The following is a 19,344-nucleotide window of genomic DNA, read 5'->3' on the forward strand; positions in this document are numbered from 1 at the left end:
TGTAAATGGTAAAATGCTGTCCAATTTTAAGTTACTTGTTTTTGCCATCAACTTAGAGATAACATAGCCTTAGAAAACCAACTGAACTGATGATGGTAGCAGGTAGACTGTCATTAGTTTCCAAACTGGAATCTTTATGGATCAGAATTCTAAAAGTATGTGATTTGTCAGGCTGTTGCTAAAAAGGTTTTCAGAGATACATGTTTTAATGAATGAACTTGGATGGTAACATCTCTTTAACCAGAATGGTTAGCTTGTTATGGATTTTTGTGCCTAATTGACTTCTCTGATTAACTGAGAATTGCCATACATGGATTATTACTTTGGAATTAATTCAAGTTTTTTATTTTAATTGAGTATATTTCAATTGATATAAATATTGTATAGGTTATAGGCATACAGTTGGTTAGATAGCATCACCACCTCAATGGATATGAATTTGAGCAAACTCCAGGAGATAGCGCAAGACAGGGAAATCTCTTGTGCTGCAGTCCATGGGGTCGCAAAGAGTGGGACACAACCTAACGACTGAACACACAACACACATAGTGATTCACAGTTTTTAAAGGTTATACTCTATAGTTACTATAAGTATTTATTGTATTCCCCATGTTGTACAGAAAGAATTCAAGTTTAATTAAATTTGGTGAGCCTCAAAATTACACTTAACATGATTTAATCTTTCATGAAGATTCCCAAAGTGAACTTTAAGGTCGCCACTATTATTAATGCCACTGAACCCAGAACATGGGTCTAGATAAAGAATTGATAATAGCTTGACCCTGGTAATCATAGAGTTTTGTGCCATGAAGGGCTTTAAAGTTGGTGCAGGCTTTTATCTTATAAAGGAGGAAACTGAGGCTCAAAGAGGGAATGACTTATTCAAAGTCACATGTGTAATTAATAGGAAAAATAAACATGTCTAATCTTAGAAGTTACTTTTTGGGGATGATAAAATTCTGATTTTAGTTTCTTTTTTTTGTTGTTTGTTTAAACTTGATAGTTGTTTGTTTCTCATGTTGTTATAAATGCCCCTCTTTCATAACCCTCTGCTGATCTTCTTCCAAACTTTTAGGTTTCTAAGTAAACTGGACACTATTTCTATGTCATATACTTCAGGGTAAAATTAATATTCAAGTTACAGGCAGAAAATACATAATGTAATTGTAAGAGCATACTCTGTGGTCTTGAAATGGGGCAGTGATACATTTATCCTGTGGCATATGTGTGTCTGACACAAAGAAAAAGAATGAAGTTATTTATTATAAATTCAGAATAATAAATTATTTCAAAGTAAAAGTTTGATTTGAGAGAATAAAAAGCCTTTGTTATTTCTCTATTAATATCAGTACATTTGGAGATTAAAATTAAATTGTAGATATCTAAATCCTGAAAGAGATGTAATCAGCATTTTTATGTAGAACTCATTTAACAGAAATTAACACATTCTCAGTTAGTTTTTAGCTTCACATAGGGAAGATGAGTAGAATTCTTCTGTTTGTTCTTAACCTGAAGAGGAAAACTTATTGTAGAAAGGTGAATGAGCTAAAAATATTATAACTGTAAATGTTGAACCTGCATTTTAAAATTATAAATCTGGCATATCACCCTCTAGCCATGCTGTCCAGGACAATGGCATCTGATTTCTTTGCTTTCAGACATCTCTGCCTTTTCTTTGGAAGCAGCAGATTCGTCTCCTACCTCATTGCTTCAGGAGGCTGCCAAGTTACCTCTGTGATCCCTGCCTTAACTCCAAATAGTCACAAGTTCTACACAGGACAGTCAGCTCTGTCAGAAAGTATGCTGTTTCTAAACATCTAAAATTGGATGTTCTAATCTTTGAGTCAGTTTAAACAAGGAGAAGGAGGTAACAAGAAGATTGCCAGTATTTACTGATGCTTTTGTTTGCTATAGCAGATTGAATTCTGAGGATACAAAGATATAAGAGCTCCTTATGAAGATAAAAGTCTAGATGGAGAAAAAAACAGCTTAGTGATTTAAGGTCAGTAATGGATCAGAAAAGACTTCATCTCTAGATGAGACAATATATTGACTCTTTGTTTTCCAGTGACTATGGTAAGACCTGAATCTTGATGCGGTGGAAAGAGAGAATTGGGAATGCATTCTTGGCAGTTTACTGTAGCAGATTAACATTAACTATGTGGAGGGTGGATTGTGGGAGAGAGGCTGGCTAATTAGGTAGGTGGAGTCACATTTTGAAGACCCTTAATGTCATGCTAAGGAATTTGAACTTAATCCTGTAGAGCAATGATCTCCAAAATAGAGTGTTCTCAGAGCCAGAGGGTGTGCAGGATAGAGTCTCAGAGGAAAATATTAGAATCTCTAGTTCTTATTTTCTTGGGCTCTAAAGTCACTGCAGACGGTGACTGTCAGATCAGATCAGATCAGTCGCTCAGTTGTGTCCAACTCTTTGCGACCCCATGAATCGCAGCACGCCAGGCCTCCCTGTCCATCACCAACTCCCGGAATTCACTCAGACTCATGTCCATCGAGTCAGTGATGCCATCCAGCCATCTCATCCTCTGTCGTCCCCTTCTCCTCCTGCCCCCAATCCCTCCCAGCATCAGAGTCTTTTCCAATGAGTCAACTCTTCGCATGAGGTGGCACTGGAGTTTCAGCTTTAGCATCATTCCTTCCAAAGAAATCCCGGGGCTGATCTCCTTCAGAATGGACTGGTTGGATCTCCTTGCAGTCCAAGGGACTCTCAAGAGTCTTTTCCAACACCACAGTTCAAAAGCATCAATTCTTCGGCGCTCAGCCTTCTTCACAGTCCGACTCTCACATCCATACATGACCACAGGAAAAACCATAGCCTTGACTAGATAAAGTAATGTCTCTGCTTTTGAATATGCTATCTAGGTTGGTCATAACTTTCCAGTTAGCCATGGATAATTATTTTTTATTTTTTAACTTTACAATATTGTATTGGTTTTGCCATATATCAACATGAATCCGCCACAGGTATACACGTGTTCCCCATCCTGAACCCTCCTCCCTCCTCCCTCCCCATACCATCCCTCTGGATCGTTCCAGTGCACTAGCCCCAAGCATCCAGTATCGTGCGTCGAACCTGGACTGGCGACTTGTTTCATATATGATACTATACATGTTTCAATGCCATTCTCCCAAATCATCCCACCCTCTCCCTCTCCCAGAGAGTCCAAAAGACTGTTCTATACATCAGTGTCTCTTTTGCTGTCTCGTTGGGTTATTGTTACCATCTTTCTAAATTCCATATATATGCATTAGTATACTGTATTGGTGTTTTTCTTTCTGGCTTACTTCACTCTGTATAATAGGCTCCAGTTTCATCCACCTCATTAGAACTGATTCAAATGTATTCTTTATAATGGCTAAGTAATACTCCATTGTGTATATGTACCACAGCTTTCTTATCCATTCATCTGCTGATAGACATCTAGGTTGCTTCCATGTCCTGGCTATTATAAACAGTGCTGCGATGAACATTGGGGTACACGTGTCTCTTTCAATTCTGGTTTCCTCAGTGTGTATGCCCAGTAGTGGAATTGCTGGGTCATAAGGCAGTTCTATTTCCAGTTTTTTAAGGAGTCTCCACACTGTTCTCCATAGTGGCTGTACTAGTTTGCATTCCCACCAACAGTGTAAGAGGGTTCCCTTTTCTCCACACCCTCTCCAGCATTTATTGCTTGTAGACTTTTGGATCGCAGCCATTCTGACTGGCGTGAAATGGTACCTCATAGTGGTTTTGATTTGCATTTCTCTGATAATGAGTGATGTTGAGCATCTTTTCATGTGTTTGTTAGCCATCTGTATGTCTTCTTTGGAGAAATGTCTATTTAGTTCTTTGGCCCATTTTTTGATTGGGTCATTTATTTTCTGGAATTGAGCTGTAGGAGTTGCTTGTATATTTTTAAGATTAGTTGTTTGTCAGTTGCTTCATTTGCTATTATTTTCTCCCATTCTGAAGGCTGTCTTTTCACCTTGCTTATAGTTTCCTTTGTTGTGCAGAAGCTTTTAAGTTTAATTAGGTCCCATTTGTTTATTTTTGCTTTGATTTCCAATATTCTGGGAGGTGGGTCATAGAGGATCCTGCTGTGATTTATGTCGGAGAGTGTTTTGCCTATGTTCTCCTCTAGGAGTTTTATAGTTTCTGGTCTTACGTTTAGATCTTTAATCCATTTTGAGTTTATTTTTGTGTATGGTGTTAGAAAGTGTTCTAGTTTCATTCTTTTACAAGTGGTTGACCAGTTTTCCCAGCACCACTTGTTAAAGAGATTGTCTTTAATCCATTGTATATTCTTGCCTCCTTTGTCAAAGATAAAGTGTCCATAAGTGCGTGGATTTATCTCTGAGCTTTCTATTCATGGGTAATTATTAAAGATTGAAGGCAGGAGGAGAAGGGGGCGACAGAAGATGAGATAGTTGGATGGCACCGCCGGACTCGATGGACATGTTTGAGCAAGCTCCAAAAGGTGGTGATGAACAAGGAAGCCTGGCATGTTGCAGTCCATGGGGTTGCAAAGACTCAGACATGACTGAGCGAGTGAACTGAACTGAATTATTAAAGCACCAAACTACTCTTGGAGACTGGATTGAGATTGGACCACATAGAAAAAATGTAAATTGTGACAATTCACAGTCGTACCAAATAGCTGAATTCATTAGTTCCTTATTGGCAGGGGTGGGTATTGGGTGGTGATTTGGGTCAGAGTCATTGTTTGTGGAAGTGCTGAGTGGGTAAAAGCATGGTAGTTACCTTACCCTGACAGTTTTTTCCCAGGGGAGTAAGTGTGTTTTTCTTTCTCCTTGCTGTAGGAAATTGTTTGCCAGATTGTGTTACTTATAACAATCTATCATGGAACAGCTGCCAGGAAAAGAAAAGAGGCTATTCCCAGTAGCTCTTCCCTCCTCCTACCCTACCATTACCACCACACACACATACATCCGGTTTTATTTTTTTCTTCTAGTTTTACTCAGTGGTTTTGGCTTGATTGAAATGTTCTTATAATGACAGATTTCTGGACTTTGCCATGGCTTTGTAATTGGTTTTCTAAGCTCTATTTGTTTGCTTTAGCCAAGACTAATCGGCAGCAGTTCAAGTTTGAATTCTGGGGTATCTTGAACACTAAAGTGCTATCTTCTACCTTCCCTTGAAGACCTTGTATGTTTCCACTTGGTCAAAAATGCACGCATTTACTGTCCTTTAAGAACTGTGCTTTTCACCCTTGACGTTGCCCTTGTTCCGTTACAGGAGCAGGCTTCGGTAAAGCTTACTGAGGACTGTTAGGATAGTGAATAGGGAGGTCTGTGGAGATGCCAGTTGGTCTCTACAGATGATGCATACTCTGATGTTAGAAAAGAACACAAGGCAACTGAGGGTTGATGTCTCCCAGGAACTTTCAAGTTAATTGCATTTCAGATATACAGTTGCTTCACAGTCCAAACAGTCTATGTTTATTCATGGTTTGTGGTCACACGTGATCAGAAATACTTCTGGCTCTTTTAAGAGTTTTTCCACTTTCTCTCTGTGGGTTCCAGTTAGTAGAAGAACATTTGCATTTCTAGAATGGCCTTTACATTTTTAGAATAAAAATTAAAACAATAGTCATTTATTTTCTTACAATTATAACTTTTATTAAACAAAAATAAACAGTATTAAAAAGATATAAGGATGATTTCATTTTCCTTTTAGACTTTAGTTTCTTCTTCCAGGATTTCTAGCCTTGGAAACAAAGTACATTGATCAGTCAGCAAAGACTTTTCCTCTGGAAATGCAGTTGCAAAGAGAACAGGAATGTGTTTGGTCTCAGTGAGAGTGGTGCATTCTTTGGGAACAGGCAGGAAGAGGGCCTGACAGAATAGCACCTCCATCTGTATCCCAGGTTCTGCCCTTTCAGACTGAATCCTTTCATTTCACACTGAGAACAGATGGCAACCAGACACTAGGAGGAGGGCTCTGTTTCTTGTGCTCCTTGGGGATTTCGCATTCAGCTTAGCAAAAAGTCATCTAAAAGCAGAAAAATGAGGCTGCAGACTGTTCACAATTATGCAGGACTTGTTTGGCATTCGTTATGCTGACAGATTTATTTTCTGCAGATATTGAATGATAACAGCATTTATTTTCTAAGACAGCATTGTCACCACTTGAGAAGCATCTGCATTGGGGTCGTTTTCTTCACTTTGGAGTACAGTTAATAATTTATTGTGGAACAGTCAGCTTGCAGAAACCAGTCATCTTATTAGAGAAACTTAGGAAAATAGAAAGGATTTTTTTTCTTCAACAAACTGTCATTTTCATTGTAATGAAATGGGGTAACTTCTCTGCGGCTCTAGTGACATGTCTTTAGTAATGGCCCATGCTTCCTGCCTTTCTAAGTACTGTTAACAAGAAGTGGGATTCTGCAGGCCATTTCTTCCTTAGCTTGCATGTATGTGGGCTGATTTGTTAATGTTTGACGGTTCCTGGATGGTGAGTTGCAGGCTTAGGAATTTTTTTTCCTAAAAAGAAGATGTTTATAGGAACTTTTTTTTTTTTTTTAAGCTCAGTTAAGATCCAGAAAGAACTAGGAGAGCCTTAATAAGTAGAAGAGTAGGAAAAAAAAAAAAAAATCCAAATTTGAACTTCTTAAACCTGAAGCCTTCAAAAGGAATTGTTTAGGTTATAAATAATGAATTTTATGTAGAAAAAGAAATGATGGTCCTAGTACAGATTCTATATTTGGAATAAGAAATTACAGGCAGTAAGATAAGGCATTCTGATGGTTGAGTCTCACTTTCTGAGCAAGTGCGATTCTTTTTCCTAGAATGTAAGTTGAAATTGTCTATTTTCCCCCAAAGCAAGAATCTTGATTTTAAATTAAAATTTTAGAAAAGTTGGAGCCACTTACAAAAATTTCTCTAGATATTCACTTTGTTCTTTAACCTAAATAATGTAGTCCAGTGTTTTTCAGACTTTTTAAAATAGCAGAATTTGTATTGTTATGAGGATTAAATGGATGCTTTTATACATACCTAAAGTTGTAGTATAATGGTTTATTAGCTTGACTGTTTTCCCAAAGAGGGGCACATTATAATATATTCATCCTGTTATTTATTTCCTAGTATTATAGCAAAGTGACTGCTTTAAAATAAAGTATTTCACAATCTTATTGGATCATCAGACTGTGTGAAAGCACCTTTTAAACTGTAAAGAGACATAAAAATTTTAAGATCATTAACTCCATACACAGAAATAGACAGCGTGATGGTTTTCATACTCTCTTCCTTAGAGCCCAGGATTCCAGAGGTGCCTCAGGGACAGCAGCAGTAAGGCACACACAAAGGGGAGGTGGGATTTCCAGACCCTCCCCCAACACAGTTCAGCTAGAACAACCTATTTATTTTACCTACTCCACCACTGTGAAAAAGGTTTGAGGACAAGTGTCCAGTTTGTGTGTGCTTCTGAGACATTGTGAGTTTATCCTGTGATGATTTTGTGTGATCCTTTGTCCCTTGTGATACTGACTTTTCCTCTTCTCCTTTGACAGACAGATGTACTGGTCCTGAGCTGTGATCTGATAACAGATGTTGCCTTACATGAGGTTGTGGACCTATTCAGAGCTCATGATGCATCGCTTGCCATGTTAATGAGAAAAGGTCAAGAAAGCTTAGAACCAGTTCCAGGTCAAAAGGGGAAAAAAAAAGCAGGTAAGGAGGGTGGAATTTGATTGATTTCTTTGTCAACTTCTTATAATTATCATACATGCTTTCACTTAAAAAGAAATATTTATTGAAAACTGACTGTGCTGCAGGCACTGTGCTAGGGGTGGATGACATAAAGTCAAATAAGACACAGTCCCTGATTTAAAGAAGCTTATAGCTATGGATTATGTATTATCCAAGAGGCTTTTGTCTACAGAGAGGAGCACTCAAAACTGTTTGCATTGTGTAACTGAATGCATATACCTAAGAAATAAAAAAATTAATTTAAAATCACTTTTTAAAAAATAATTAAAATCCGATGACAAGTTAGATATCTTTAAGCAATTAAGATTACTATTGCACATTTAGAATGGTTGATTCTTTTTTTTTAAGTTGTTTCAAAGTAGTTTATTTAGGGGTTCCATTTTCACTCCTCAATAGATTTTATGTATTTCTCATATGCTTCTTCACTCATTAGTTCATCTAGTTCTGAAGGGTTACTGAATGTCATCTTGATCAGCCAACCATCTTCATAATAAGACTTGTTGACAAGTCCTGGATTTTCTGCTAGAGCTTTATTAATTTCAGTTACTTCTCCTGATAGAGGTGACTAGAGTTCACTAGCAGCTTTCACACTTTCCAAAGCACCAAACTCCTCTTGTTTGTTCAACTGTGTTCCAACTTCAGGCAGACTACAGTAAACATCTCCCAAAGCTTCCTGTGCAAAATTGCTGATTCCCACTGTTCCAACACCATTTTCTGTTGTTATCCATTCGTGTTTTTCTGTGAATTTCCGTACCGACAGCAGAGCAGGGCCGGTGCGCAGCGCCCGGACGGCACCTGCCCGCAGTCCCCAGGGCCGCGGGCGAGCAGGGCCCGCTGGGTGCCGAGATGGCGCGCAGGCTGCCGACTGCGGCCAGCAACCTCCGCACCGCGCACAGCGCCATGTTCGCACAGGTACAGAGGGTCTCCGCGCGGCACCTCTAGAATGGTTGATTCTTTTGAATACTCCAGTGACCCTGAAAGTTGCTCAGTCGTGTCTGACTCTTTGCAGCCCCATGGACTATACAGTTCATGGAATTCTCCAGGCCAGAATACTGGAGTGGGTAGCCTTTCCCTTCTCAAAGGGTTCTTTCAACCCAGGAATTGAACCATCTCTCACATTGCAGATGGATTCTTTACCAGCTGAGCCACCATGAACCCTAAATAGCCAGTAAACAAAACAGTCATTAACCATGTTTTGTCTTGGGATGACAAAATATCTTGATATTTCCCCGGATTCCAGTAGTGGGTTATTTTTTTAATTTTCAGAGAGTTATAGTAATCTTACCAGATCCAAAAGAAAAGGAATAATACTCTACTCCAGCCAGGGTTATAGAATTTGGGCTTTTGGTTTATTGTTGATTTTTAGTTAAGGCATAGTTCATGACTGCTTTTCCCAGAGTATTTCAGCTGAGTCATTCATATTATGACTGGGCTACTTTTAATAACTGAACTTATGACCAAAACACTTTGTGAGATCATACTTTTTAATATAGGTTTTAGTTTTTCCTATAATATGCTTTTTCCCACTGGAATGATGTGTCCTTTAGATTTTTCTTAGCCAGCATTATATAACCCATTGTCCTGTAATTACATATTGACATGGTCTGTTACAATTATTAGAAGCTATGTATGGTTTATTAGTATCTGATTATTATTAATAGAGCCACCTAGAATGTTCATTCATAGGATTTTAGTAATGTAGTTTATACTTTTAGCTCTCTTTTTCAGAACATTTGGTTAATTTATTATTTTGAACTATAGCATTGAAACTTCTTTCTAGGTACTTTTTGTATTAAAGCAATCACTGATACAGATTAATTGTTGAATCCTCTTTGTACCTTGTTATTATGTATACTTCCCACGTGGATCAGTCCTTTGGTTCTTGACGTAATTTCTACTTTTGTGAGCTCTGGTTTGCTTACAATTCCTTGTATTCATCCTTTTCTACCTACTAGATAGAAGCAAGTGTATTGTCAGACTTTATCAACATATGTATATTTTACAAATATTATTGTTTTCTTTTTTTTAAATCTTATTATAACAATCTAAAAAAATCTGCTTATAACAATGTAAAAAAATCAAATACCTTACTATAGTTACTCTTCTTGGTATTATAACTTTTTTGTACATTATATATTAGCTTTTATGTCTTAATTATCATTATAGATGAGTAGCTTTTCATAATTTTATTTTAAATTAACTATTTGTCCATTTAAAAATTGATGCTTAAATCGTAACAACATGGTTATTGGAAGTTTTCTTTAAGGTGGCTCTTCTGTTTTTGAAAAAGTATGATGTTCACTGGTAACTTGCTATATGGTTAGATTCTGAGTACGGAGGGCAGGGAAGCTGGAAATGGTACTGGAGAGAATACAGGGATTAGACTAATGAGTTTGAACTTTATCCCTGAAACAGTAGGGATGTACTTGAGGAATTTTAAATAAGAGAATGTCATAATCAGATTTGTATTTTAGATTTTTTCATTCTTTACATGAAATTTTGAATTCCTCAGTATCTATATTTTGTTGTATTTGAGGACTAAGTTTTAAATTCTTACCATGGAATGCTATGCATTTCAATGATAAGCATTTTTTTTTAAGAATCATAAATTTCTCAGATTGTATGTTTGGTCTGCCTCTTGACTGCTCTTATGTGCCAGAACAGCCAGTGGTCCTCTCTTTCTCAGATATTGTTTAATAGTCTGGATCCGTTAGATCCAAGTTTCCCAAACAGTGTTCTTACTGGCTTATGGGAGAATGGCTAATGGCTAGATGTTTCAGGAGCCATCTTTCTTCCTGTTGCCACTTCCTTCTCAGATTTTTAGGAACTAAAGATACTGAGGAGGGCAGGATCAAATTAATTTATGTTTGGATTTTTGGAGCTTATTATTCATACTGCAAGCCTTTACATGTGATGTTCTCTGCCAGAAATACTCTCCCCTTACCTGAAACACATGCACTCTAAATCCAACTTAACTTCAAGTTATCTGCTAAGAGAGGCCTTCCTTGACCCTCTAATTCAACTATTTGCCTACATATGGCAGCCCTACTCTTGTACTTACTCTCTCCTCTATTGAACTATAAGCTCCATGAGAATAGGAGTCATGTCTGTTTTGTTTGGTTTATCCCCACATCTGGCTGAGTTATGGCCCATGGTGACCAGTCAGTAGATACTACTGAATGGTTGAGGGGCCTGCCTATAAAGATATCTCTATTGCCCTCAAGGTAAGAGGAAGTATATTCAAGCCCTAGATGTTTAAGTCCTAAAAATTTGAGTCTAAGCTGTAGTTGGGTTCATGAATGCGTATTATAAGAGTCTGAGTTTCAGCAATATACAATATACTGACACTACATTGCCTTTTTTTTTTTTTTTAATTTAATCGTAGTTCCCTGACCAGGGATCGAACCTAAGCCCCTGCAGAAGAAGCGTAGAGTCCTAAATACTTGATCACCAGGGAATTCCCATTGCCTATTAATTTGTGTTTAGAAATGTTTCCAAGATTTTTAAATTAAACAGCTGCTGCTGTAGTATGGTTGTTAAATGCACAGGTTCTGGAATTCAGACTGAGTGGGCTTCAGTGCTCAAAAACTGTGCAGTCTTGGACAAATTATCTAACTAACCTGAACTTCATTTTCATTATCTATAAAGTGAGACTGAATCCTTTGAGGATTTTTGTGTGAGAATTAAATGAGATGTCTATAAATCAGGCAATCTACTTCTTGAAACAGCATAGTTGGTCATCTGTATCCGGGTTTCACAATATGAATTCAACCAACCAGTTGTATAAAGATTTCCATTCACCATCCTTGCTTAGAAAATTCAAGGTTTCCTTCTCTCTCAATTTCAGTGAAAACATATTGTATTTATTTTGCTTCATCACGGATAACATGTTTACTAAGAGGCTTTTTTTCCTGGGCATTCCTCTGTTCAACTGTTTAATGCTATTAAAATTATGGTTTTATGATACAAATTATTGACTATTATCTCTACAGTTCCTGTGTCTCTTGGAATGTTTGAAATGGAAAATGTTGTAGGAAACTGTTATTTAACTTACCCAGTTCACTGTAGTATTTCTCAAACTCTTTCCTAGTTCTCAGAATAATGGATAGCTTTGGTCCAGACTGTGTTAAGTCATTTCAGTCGTATTCAGATGTTTGCAACCCCATGGACTGTAGCCTGCCAGGATCCTCTGTCCAAGGGATTTTCCAGGCAAGAATACTGGAATGGGTTGCCATGCCTTTCTCCAGGGGATCTTTCTGACCCAGGGATTGAACCCTTGTCTTTTATGTCTCCTGCATTGGCAGGCAGGTTCTTTACCTGGGTCCAAACAAGATCAATATATATCAGGGTGCTTCAGAATCTCACAAATGAAAGCTGTCACTTGGTTGTCACCTCTCAGTCAGCTTAGCTCCCTCTATATTAACACATGTTGGCAGGCAGTTCTGAGTCTGTATTTCTTTTGCTTCAGCTTCCTTTATTTCTCTCAAAGCTCTACTTCAACAAGCAAACTTCTACTCCTGTTTAGGCATCTGATTTATCTTTTTTTCTCTTCTCAATCTCATTCTTTCTGCCCCAACCCTTTTTTCCCCCTAATCATGTCCAACAGAAGTGATTGAAACCCCTGTATACTCAAAACTGAAATTCTTGTGATTAAGGAATCAGTGTAGAGAAATAAGTTCAAATATAGTAGAAATTGTATGTCATGGTGTGACAGGTACAATAGCAGGAACATGTACAAAATACAGGGGGCAATTTAATGTTTCAGTTACAGGGAAATGTGTTTCAAGGCATAATATTTGAAAAGGAGGAGGCGAGTGATTTACTTAGGTACAGAAGGGGTAGCTGGTATGAAATCAGATCCCTGACTAACAAATACATTAAATGTTGATGTAGTCATTGAATTTAGGACATATTATATATGAAATCTATACTAAGCCCTATATGAGAAACATAAATAATCAAGATTTGTTCACAAGATAAAATTAATGGGGCTAGGTAGTTGTGTTACTTTCCCAACTTGTATAATCCATCTATGGCCTAATAACACTTTGTGGATAGTTGTTCAAAAGTCACATCAGTGCTAAGTGATAGAATCAGAATTTGAACTCATGGCTTCTAACTCCACAGCCTGGACTTTCTAGTTCATTTCTCTCTTTTTTTTTTAATTTAATTTTAATTTTTTATCAGTGTTTTATATGCCCATAATTTTAAAAGTACTGTAATTATTCATGGTATATTATAATAAGTAGCAACCCCCATCCTGTTTATCCTCACCATACTGGGAGGCAGCCACTTAACATTTTTAGCCAATTTTTTTTCACATTTAATCCCACATCTCAAATGACATGCTTTTGTTTGCTGTGTCTTGATGTTTTTAGTTTTAGGAATTATCTACTTACTTTCTACTGTGAAACTTAAAGATTTAGTTCTGTTTTACCACACCCTCTCCCCCTACACACAAGGCGTGCAAATTTCCAGTCTCCTCAGCTTCCTAATATAGTGGCTTATATTGTAGTGTTGATTAACTGAATATATGTTTACATTACTATGAACTTACAAATGATATTCACAGCAGAACCTTGTAGTATGTTGTTATTTTTCTCTTTATTTTCCTATAATTTGTCCTGTTTTTTTCATTTGCCTAATTTTCTATGTATTTATTACCAATTCAGCCTTAATCCCAGTTGTGTGAATTTCCTCCTCTAATTACTTTCCAACAGTCTAAGTATTCCCAGAATTTCAAATTCTTGAAGATCTCTCTCCTAGATTCTGGATTAGTTGCTCTGCTATAGAACTGTCTTTTTAGGTTCACCCTTCATTCTCATATCTTGAGCCTCATATTTTCCTCTTTCTTAGCTAATGTACCTTTGTGTGTGTGTGTATAAAAATATATCCTCTGGTAGCCTCCTAAGATGGGGTTTGTGAAAAATAAATTTTGTGAGCTTTTGTACATCTTTATTCTGCTCTAATACTTATTGGATATTTTGGCTGGATATAAAATTCTCATGGAAATCCTGACCCCTCAAAATTTTGAAGGTATTATTTCACTATATTCTAGCTTTTCTGTGAAGTCCAATGGCATAGTGATTCTTGAGTCTTTGTATGAAACTTTTTTTTCCCTTTCTAGAAACTTATAGAGTCTTATTATTTCCAAACTTCTAAAATTTCACATTGATATGCCTTAGTGTTTAATCGTCATCTCTTGCGTTGAATGACATCTCTTGTGTTGGATGATCTCTTGGGCTTTTTCAGTCTGAAAATTCAAGTCCTCAGTTCTGACATTTTTTTCTCAAATTAATCTCCTTTTTTTAAAAAAAATTAAGTGAACTTTTATTCATACATGTTTAATGTCCTCTTAAACTCCAATTCTCTGTTTTGTTTGCCTGTTTTTATTTTTTTATTAAAGTATATTATCTAAGTTTCAGGTGTACATCATAGTGATTCAGTTTCTAAAGATTATATTCCATTTATAGTTATTATAAAATACTGACTACATTCCCTGTGCTGTACAATCTATTTTTTTTAGCTTATTTATGTTATACATGGTTGTTTGTACCTGTTAATACCCTACCTCTCTTATGCCTCCATCTTCATTCTCCCCACTGGTAACCACTAGTGTTGTCTATATCTGTGAGTCTGTTTCTCTTTATTTTTAAAATTTCACATATAAGTGATAACATACTGTGTGTGTCTTTCTCATCTGACTTATTTCATTAAGTAAGCATAATACCCTCCAGGTCCCTACATGTTGTTACAAATGGCAAATTTTCATTCTTTTTTATGTCTTGCTGAAGAACTCCGTACTGCAAGTTCTGAACAGTGTTAACTTAGATTTTCTATTAAGAATTTTTAAGTTTTATGCTTGACACATAATTCCTTGATCCAAACAGATTTGTCTTTTGTATATGGTATGAGGTTGGCTTTTTTTTTTCCCCATGTAGATGTCCCTTCTTCCTTGCTCCATTTGTTAAATGGACCTTTTCTCCAAGGTGAGAATCTTCTAGCAAAGCATAAGTTATGAATTTATGTAACCTAATCACAAATATAATATCTCATTACTTTTTCCCCTTGCTGGATAGAAGCAAGTAGCTAGGCCAGCCCATATTCAATGGGAGAGGATACAGAAGGGTATGAATGCTAGGAAGCTGTTATAATTCTTTGAGCCTGCCTACCAAAGCTGAACCCACTAATATGTCTAGGGCTTTAGCTGGGACAGCCACGTTTCTTTGTTTAAAAAAAAAAAAAAATTATTTATTTATCTAGTTGTGTCAAGTCTTAGTTGTGGCATGTGAACTCATAGTTGCAGCATATGGGATTTAATTTTCTGACCAGGATTGAACCCAGGCCCCCCTGCATTGGAAGTGTGAAGTCTTAGCCACTGGACCACCAGGGAAGTCCCTTTCTTTTTTCATTTAGTCTCTTACACAGGAGGCTAGCCCAGGCTTGCTCACATGGCAGCAGCAGCAGGTTCTAAGAAAATAACAGAAGCTACACAATCTCTTGAGGCCAAAAATCAGAACTTACATTGTGTTACTTTCTCCAAACTCTTGTTAGTCAAAGTTAGTCACTAGACCAACCTAGATATAAAGGATGGGGAGCTAACCTTATTAATTTTTTTTTCCCTTCTGGTCAGCACTCTTTTTTCCTCACACTTTTTTGCTTTGGTAAAAAACATGTAACATAAAATGTAGTTTAGTGGCATTAAATACATTTATAATGTGGAGTAGCATCGCCTCTACCCTTCTCCATAATTCTTCTCATCTTATAAAACTGAAACTTCATAGCCGTTAAATATAAATCCCCATTTTCTCCCTCCTCCTAGCCCATGGCAAATGCCATCTGCTTTCTGTCTGTATGATTTTGGCTACCTTAATTTAAGTACCATATATAAATAGACTTATATAGTATTTGTCTTTTTGTCACTGTCTTTTTTTGACTTAGTACAGTGTCCTCAAAGTATATCTATGTGGTAACATATTTTAGGATTTCCTTCCTTTTTAAGCTGAATAATATTCTCTTATGTGTATATACCGCATTTTGCTTATCTGCTTAGTTCACAGATGGACATTTGGGTTGCTTCTACATTTTAACTATTTTGAGTAATGCTGCTATGAACATGGGTATACAAATATCTCTTTAAGACCTTACTTTCATTCCTTCGGGTATATACCCAGAAGTGGAATTGCTAGATCATATTGTAATTCTATTTTTAATTTTTTAAGGAACCACCATGCTGTTTTCCACAGTGGCTACCATTTTACATTCTAGGCTCTATTTCTTGATGGGAAGAGCTACAACAAATCTGTAACCCTTTTAAATCTACAATATACACTGTTACTTTTTATTTGCTAATATTTTATTCAGGATTCATATATTTATATAATGAGTGAATTTGCCTGTAATCTTCCTTTCTCATATCTTTGTCTGGTTTTAGCATCAGAATCATACTGGCCTCATAAAATGAGATGAAATTCCCCACCCCAAACATATGACCTGTCACAGGGTGGTGCACAAATATATTTCTTAGTTGAATGAATGAATGGATAAGTAAATGACTAAAGAGGAAACAGAAGGAAAAAACAACTGGAAAAATATATGGATATGGTTATGACAATTTTTTAAGATGGGAGTTCATAGTTTTACCTGCCTTCTTAACCTTATTTGTGTAAACTTTCTCTTAGGATGGACAATCTTAGGATGTTCTTGCTCTGCTTCCTAGGTGGAATTCACTTTGTTAATGCAGAACAGAAAGAAACCTGTCCAGGTTTCTATAATTTGTATCATATTCTGAGGTCCTAGTTACTATGGTAGCTACAAAGAAGCCAATAGAAGGAGGGGGGCCTGAGAGTGAGGGAAATGTGACTGAAGTGCAACATAGCTGAAAAATTGATTTGTTGGAAATTATTGCTCCCAGGACATTGAGTAATTCAAGGTTTCTGTGGGCCAGAGGAGTTGGATAGGGTAAGCACTCCAAATATATCCAAAAATAACATCTCTGTGTTATTTCTTTTTAAAATGTTGGCTTGTAATCAGACCTTTGCAGACTTTGTTATATTCTCAAGTTTCCATGTAATGGATGAATTGATATATGTCACAGTTGCTTTGAGGCATTTGAAATTCTCTGTAAAATATAGCTTCAGTTGAAATTCTCTGTAAATTTCATATTGGCATTCTTTTTTTTTTTAATTTTTAAAATTAATTTATTTATTTTAATTGGAGGCTAATTACTTTACCATATTGTGGTGGTTTTTGCCATACATTGACATGAATCAGCCACAGGTGTACGTGTCCACGTATCCCAAACCCCACCCCCCACCTTCCTCCCCATCCCATCTCTCTGGGTTGTCCCAGTATACCGGCTTTGAGTACCCTGTTTCATGCATTGTACTTGGACTGGTCATCTATTTCAGATATGATAATGTACATGTTTCAGTGCTATTCTCTAAAATCATCCCAACCTTGCCTTCTCCCACAGAGTCCAAAAGTCTGTTCTTTATATTTGTGTCTCTTTTGTTGTCTTGCATATAGGGTCATCATTACCATCTTTCTAAATTCCATATATATGTGTTAATATACTGTATTGGTATTTTTCTTTCTGACTTACTTCACTCTGTGTAATAGGCTCCAGTTTCATCTACCTCATTAGAACTGACTCAAATGTATTCTTTTTAATAGCTGAGTAATACTCCATTGTGTATAGGTACCACAGCTTTCTTATCCATTCATCTGCCAGTGGACATCTAGGTTGCATCTAGGATGTCCTAGCTATCATAAACAGTGCTGTGATGAATGTTGGGGTACACATGTCTCTTTCAGTTCTGGTTTTGTCGGTGTGTATTTCCAGGAGTGGAATTGCTGGGTGGCAGTTCTATTTCCAGTTTTTTAAGGAACCTCCACGCTGTTCTCCACAGTGGCTCTACTAGATTTGCATTCCCACCAACAGTGTAAGAGGGTTCCCTTTTCTCCACACCCTTTCTAGCATTTACTGCTTGTAGACTTTTGATAGCAGCATATTGGCATTATTTATCCTTCCTTCTTTGGAGTTCACTTATCTTGGTAACAAAAAGAAAAGTGTAATTTTTTATGACAGTTTCTCCCTATTCAGATTAAAACACTGCATGTGAGCTAACCAAAAACATTTGAAAGAATGAATGCTTTCAAGAACCTGAACTAAACACATTGTACACTTGAGTGAAACATTTGGTTTTAGGTATAGGCAGCTGCAGCCAACAGGGAAGCATATTAGGTTATATAGTGGCCATTGTCTGTCAATAGGAGGTAGACAAGTTCATCTTTAGAGATGGCCATTTTTCCTAGAACTCAACTTTTAGTTTTTCTCTTTCAAAGAGGTATTAAATCATTGCTTTGATTGTTGTAAAGATCAAATGAGAGTGTGTTTTTTGTTTAATTTTTTAAACTTAAACATTTTATTTGATGTTCTGGTTAAAAGCACTAAATACAGTTTTACAGATAACTATTAATTCATTTAGTTCTCCTAACAATCCTGTGAGGTAGGTGTCAGCACTAATATTTCCTTCTTACAGATGAAATTGAGGAATAGAAGTTTAGTATTTTGCTCAAAGATGTACAGCTAGTATGTGGAATTCATACCCAAGTAGTCTAACTTCAGAAGCTCTCTTCTTAATCATTACACTATGCTGTCTTTATGTGAAAATGCTTTTGTAAGCTATAAACAGATACTGTACGGATGTTACTGGCAGATTTTATTAAGTGTTCAACATTGTACTAGATGTTGTGGAAGATCTAAAGGAATCATAAATCTGCCTTTTTAGAATTTGTAATCTTGTTGGGGGAAAGAAATAAGACACAGAAGACAGCAATAATATGGCAGCCTATAAGATCACTGTCTGCCAGAGAACTCTCCTCATCTAGTAAATATGTGCCTTATTTTCTTTCATTGCTCCCATCCACAGCATAGAATCTAGTACATAATACACATATAGTTACTGTTGGCTAAATGTGGATGTCCTTAAACACTATTCCCATTTATTTACACAGTGAGCAGACCTAGGTTATTATTTGCAGAGAAGCAGTTGTACTTTCCTTCTGTTCCATGCAGTGAACTTGAGATTCATCCACTTAATTTGGCTAAGCAGTATCTTGATTGCCCCTCTTTTTCTTTAACTTTTCATATTTTATATTTACTTATTATTTTTAACAAATAAAAATTATATATTTAAGATAAACAGCATAATGTTTTGATATATGTAAACATTATAAAATGATTACCACAAACTAATTAAAATATCCATCATCTCATTAACTTTTCATTTTTTATATATAATTTCACATTTATAGGTTATAGGGGTAGTACAGAGATTGCATATATCCTTTACCCAGATTCCCCAATTACCATTTGCTCTAGTATTCTCCCTCTTTCCCTCTTATGTATTCAATATACCTGATGATAAACAATATATTATATAATCATTATTTTTCTGATTTATGAGAATAAATTACAGATATGATTCCCTTTGCCTTTAGCACATCAATGTGTGTCTTTCCCCCATACTCCTCACCCCAAAAGGACAATCTCCTAAGACAGGAAATTACATTGGCATAATACTTTAGTCTGCAGACTTTATTCAAGTTTAC

General features: G+C 36.5%; 1 protein-coding gene and 1 pseudogene across 1 annotated transcript in view; one reads left to right on the top strand and one right to left on the bottom strand.

Moving 5' to 3' along the window:
- The window catches only part of EIF2B3 (eukaryotic translation initiation factor 2B subunit gamma), a 117,711-nt gene that overhangs the window by 38,104 nt on the left and 60,263 nt on the right, over positions 1-19,344 (top strand). Inside the window, exon 4 of the mRNA XM_061413125.1 lies at positions 7,530-7,689. Coding sequence (XP_061269109.1) covers positions 7,530-7,689 — 160 coding nt within the window. The remainder of the gene's footprint in view (positions 1-7,529; positions 7,690-19,344) is intronic.
- LOC133245155 (glycine cleavage system H protein, mitochondrial-like) lies at positions 8,023-8,630 on the bottom strand (annotated as a pseudogene).

This window comes from Bos javanicus, chromosome 3, assembly GCF_032452875.1.
Source record: "Bos javanicus breed banteng chromosome 3, ARS-OSU_banteng_1.0, whole genome shotgun sequence".
NCBI lineage: Eukaryota > Metazoa > Chordata > Mammalia > Artiodactyla > Bovidae > Bos > Bos javanicus.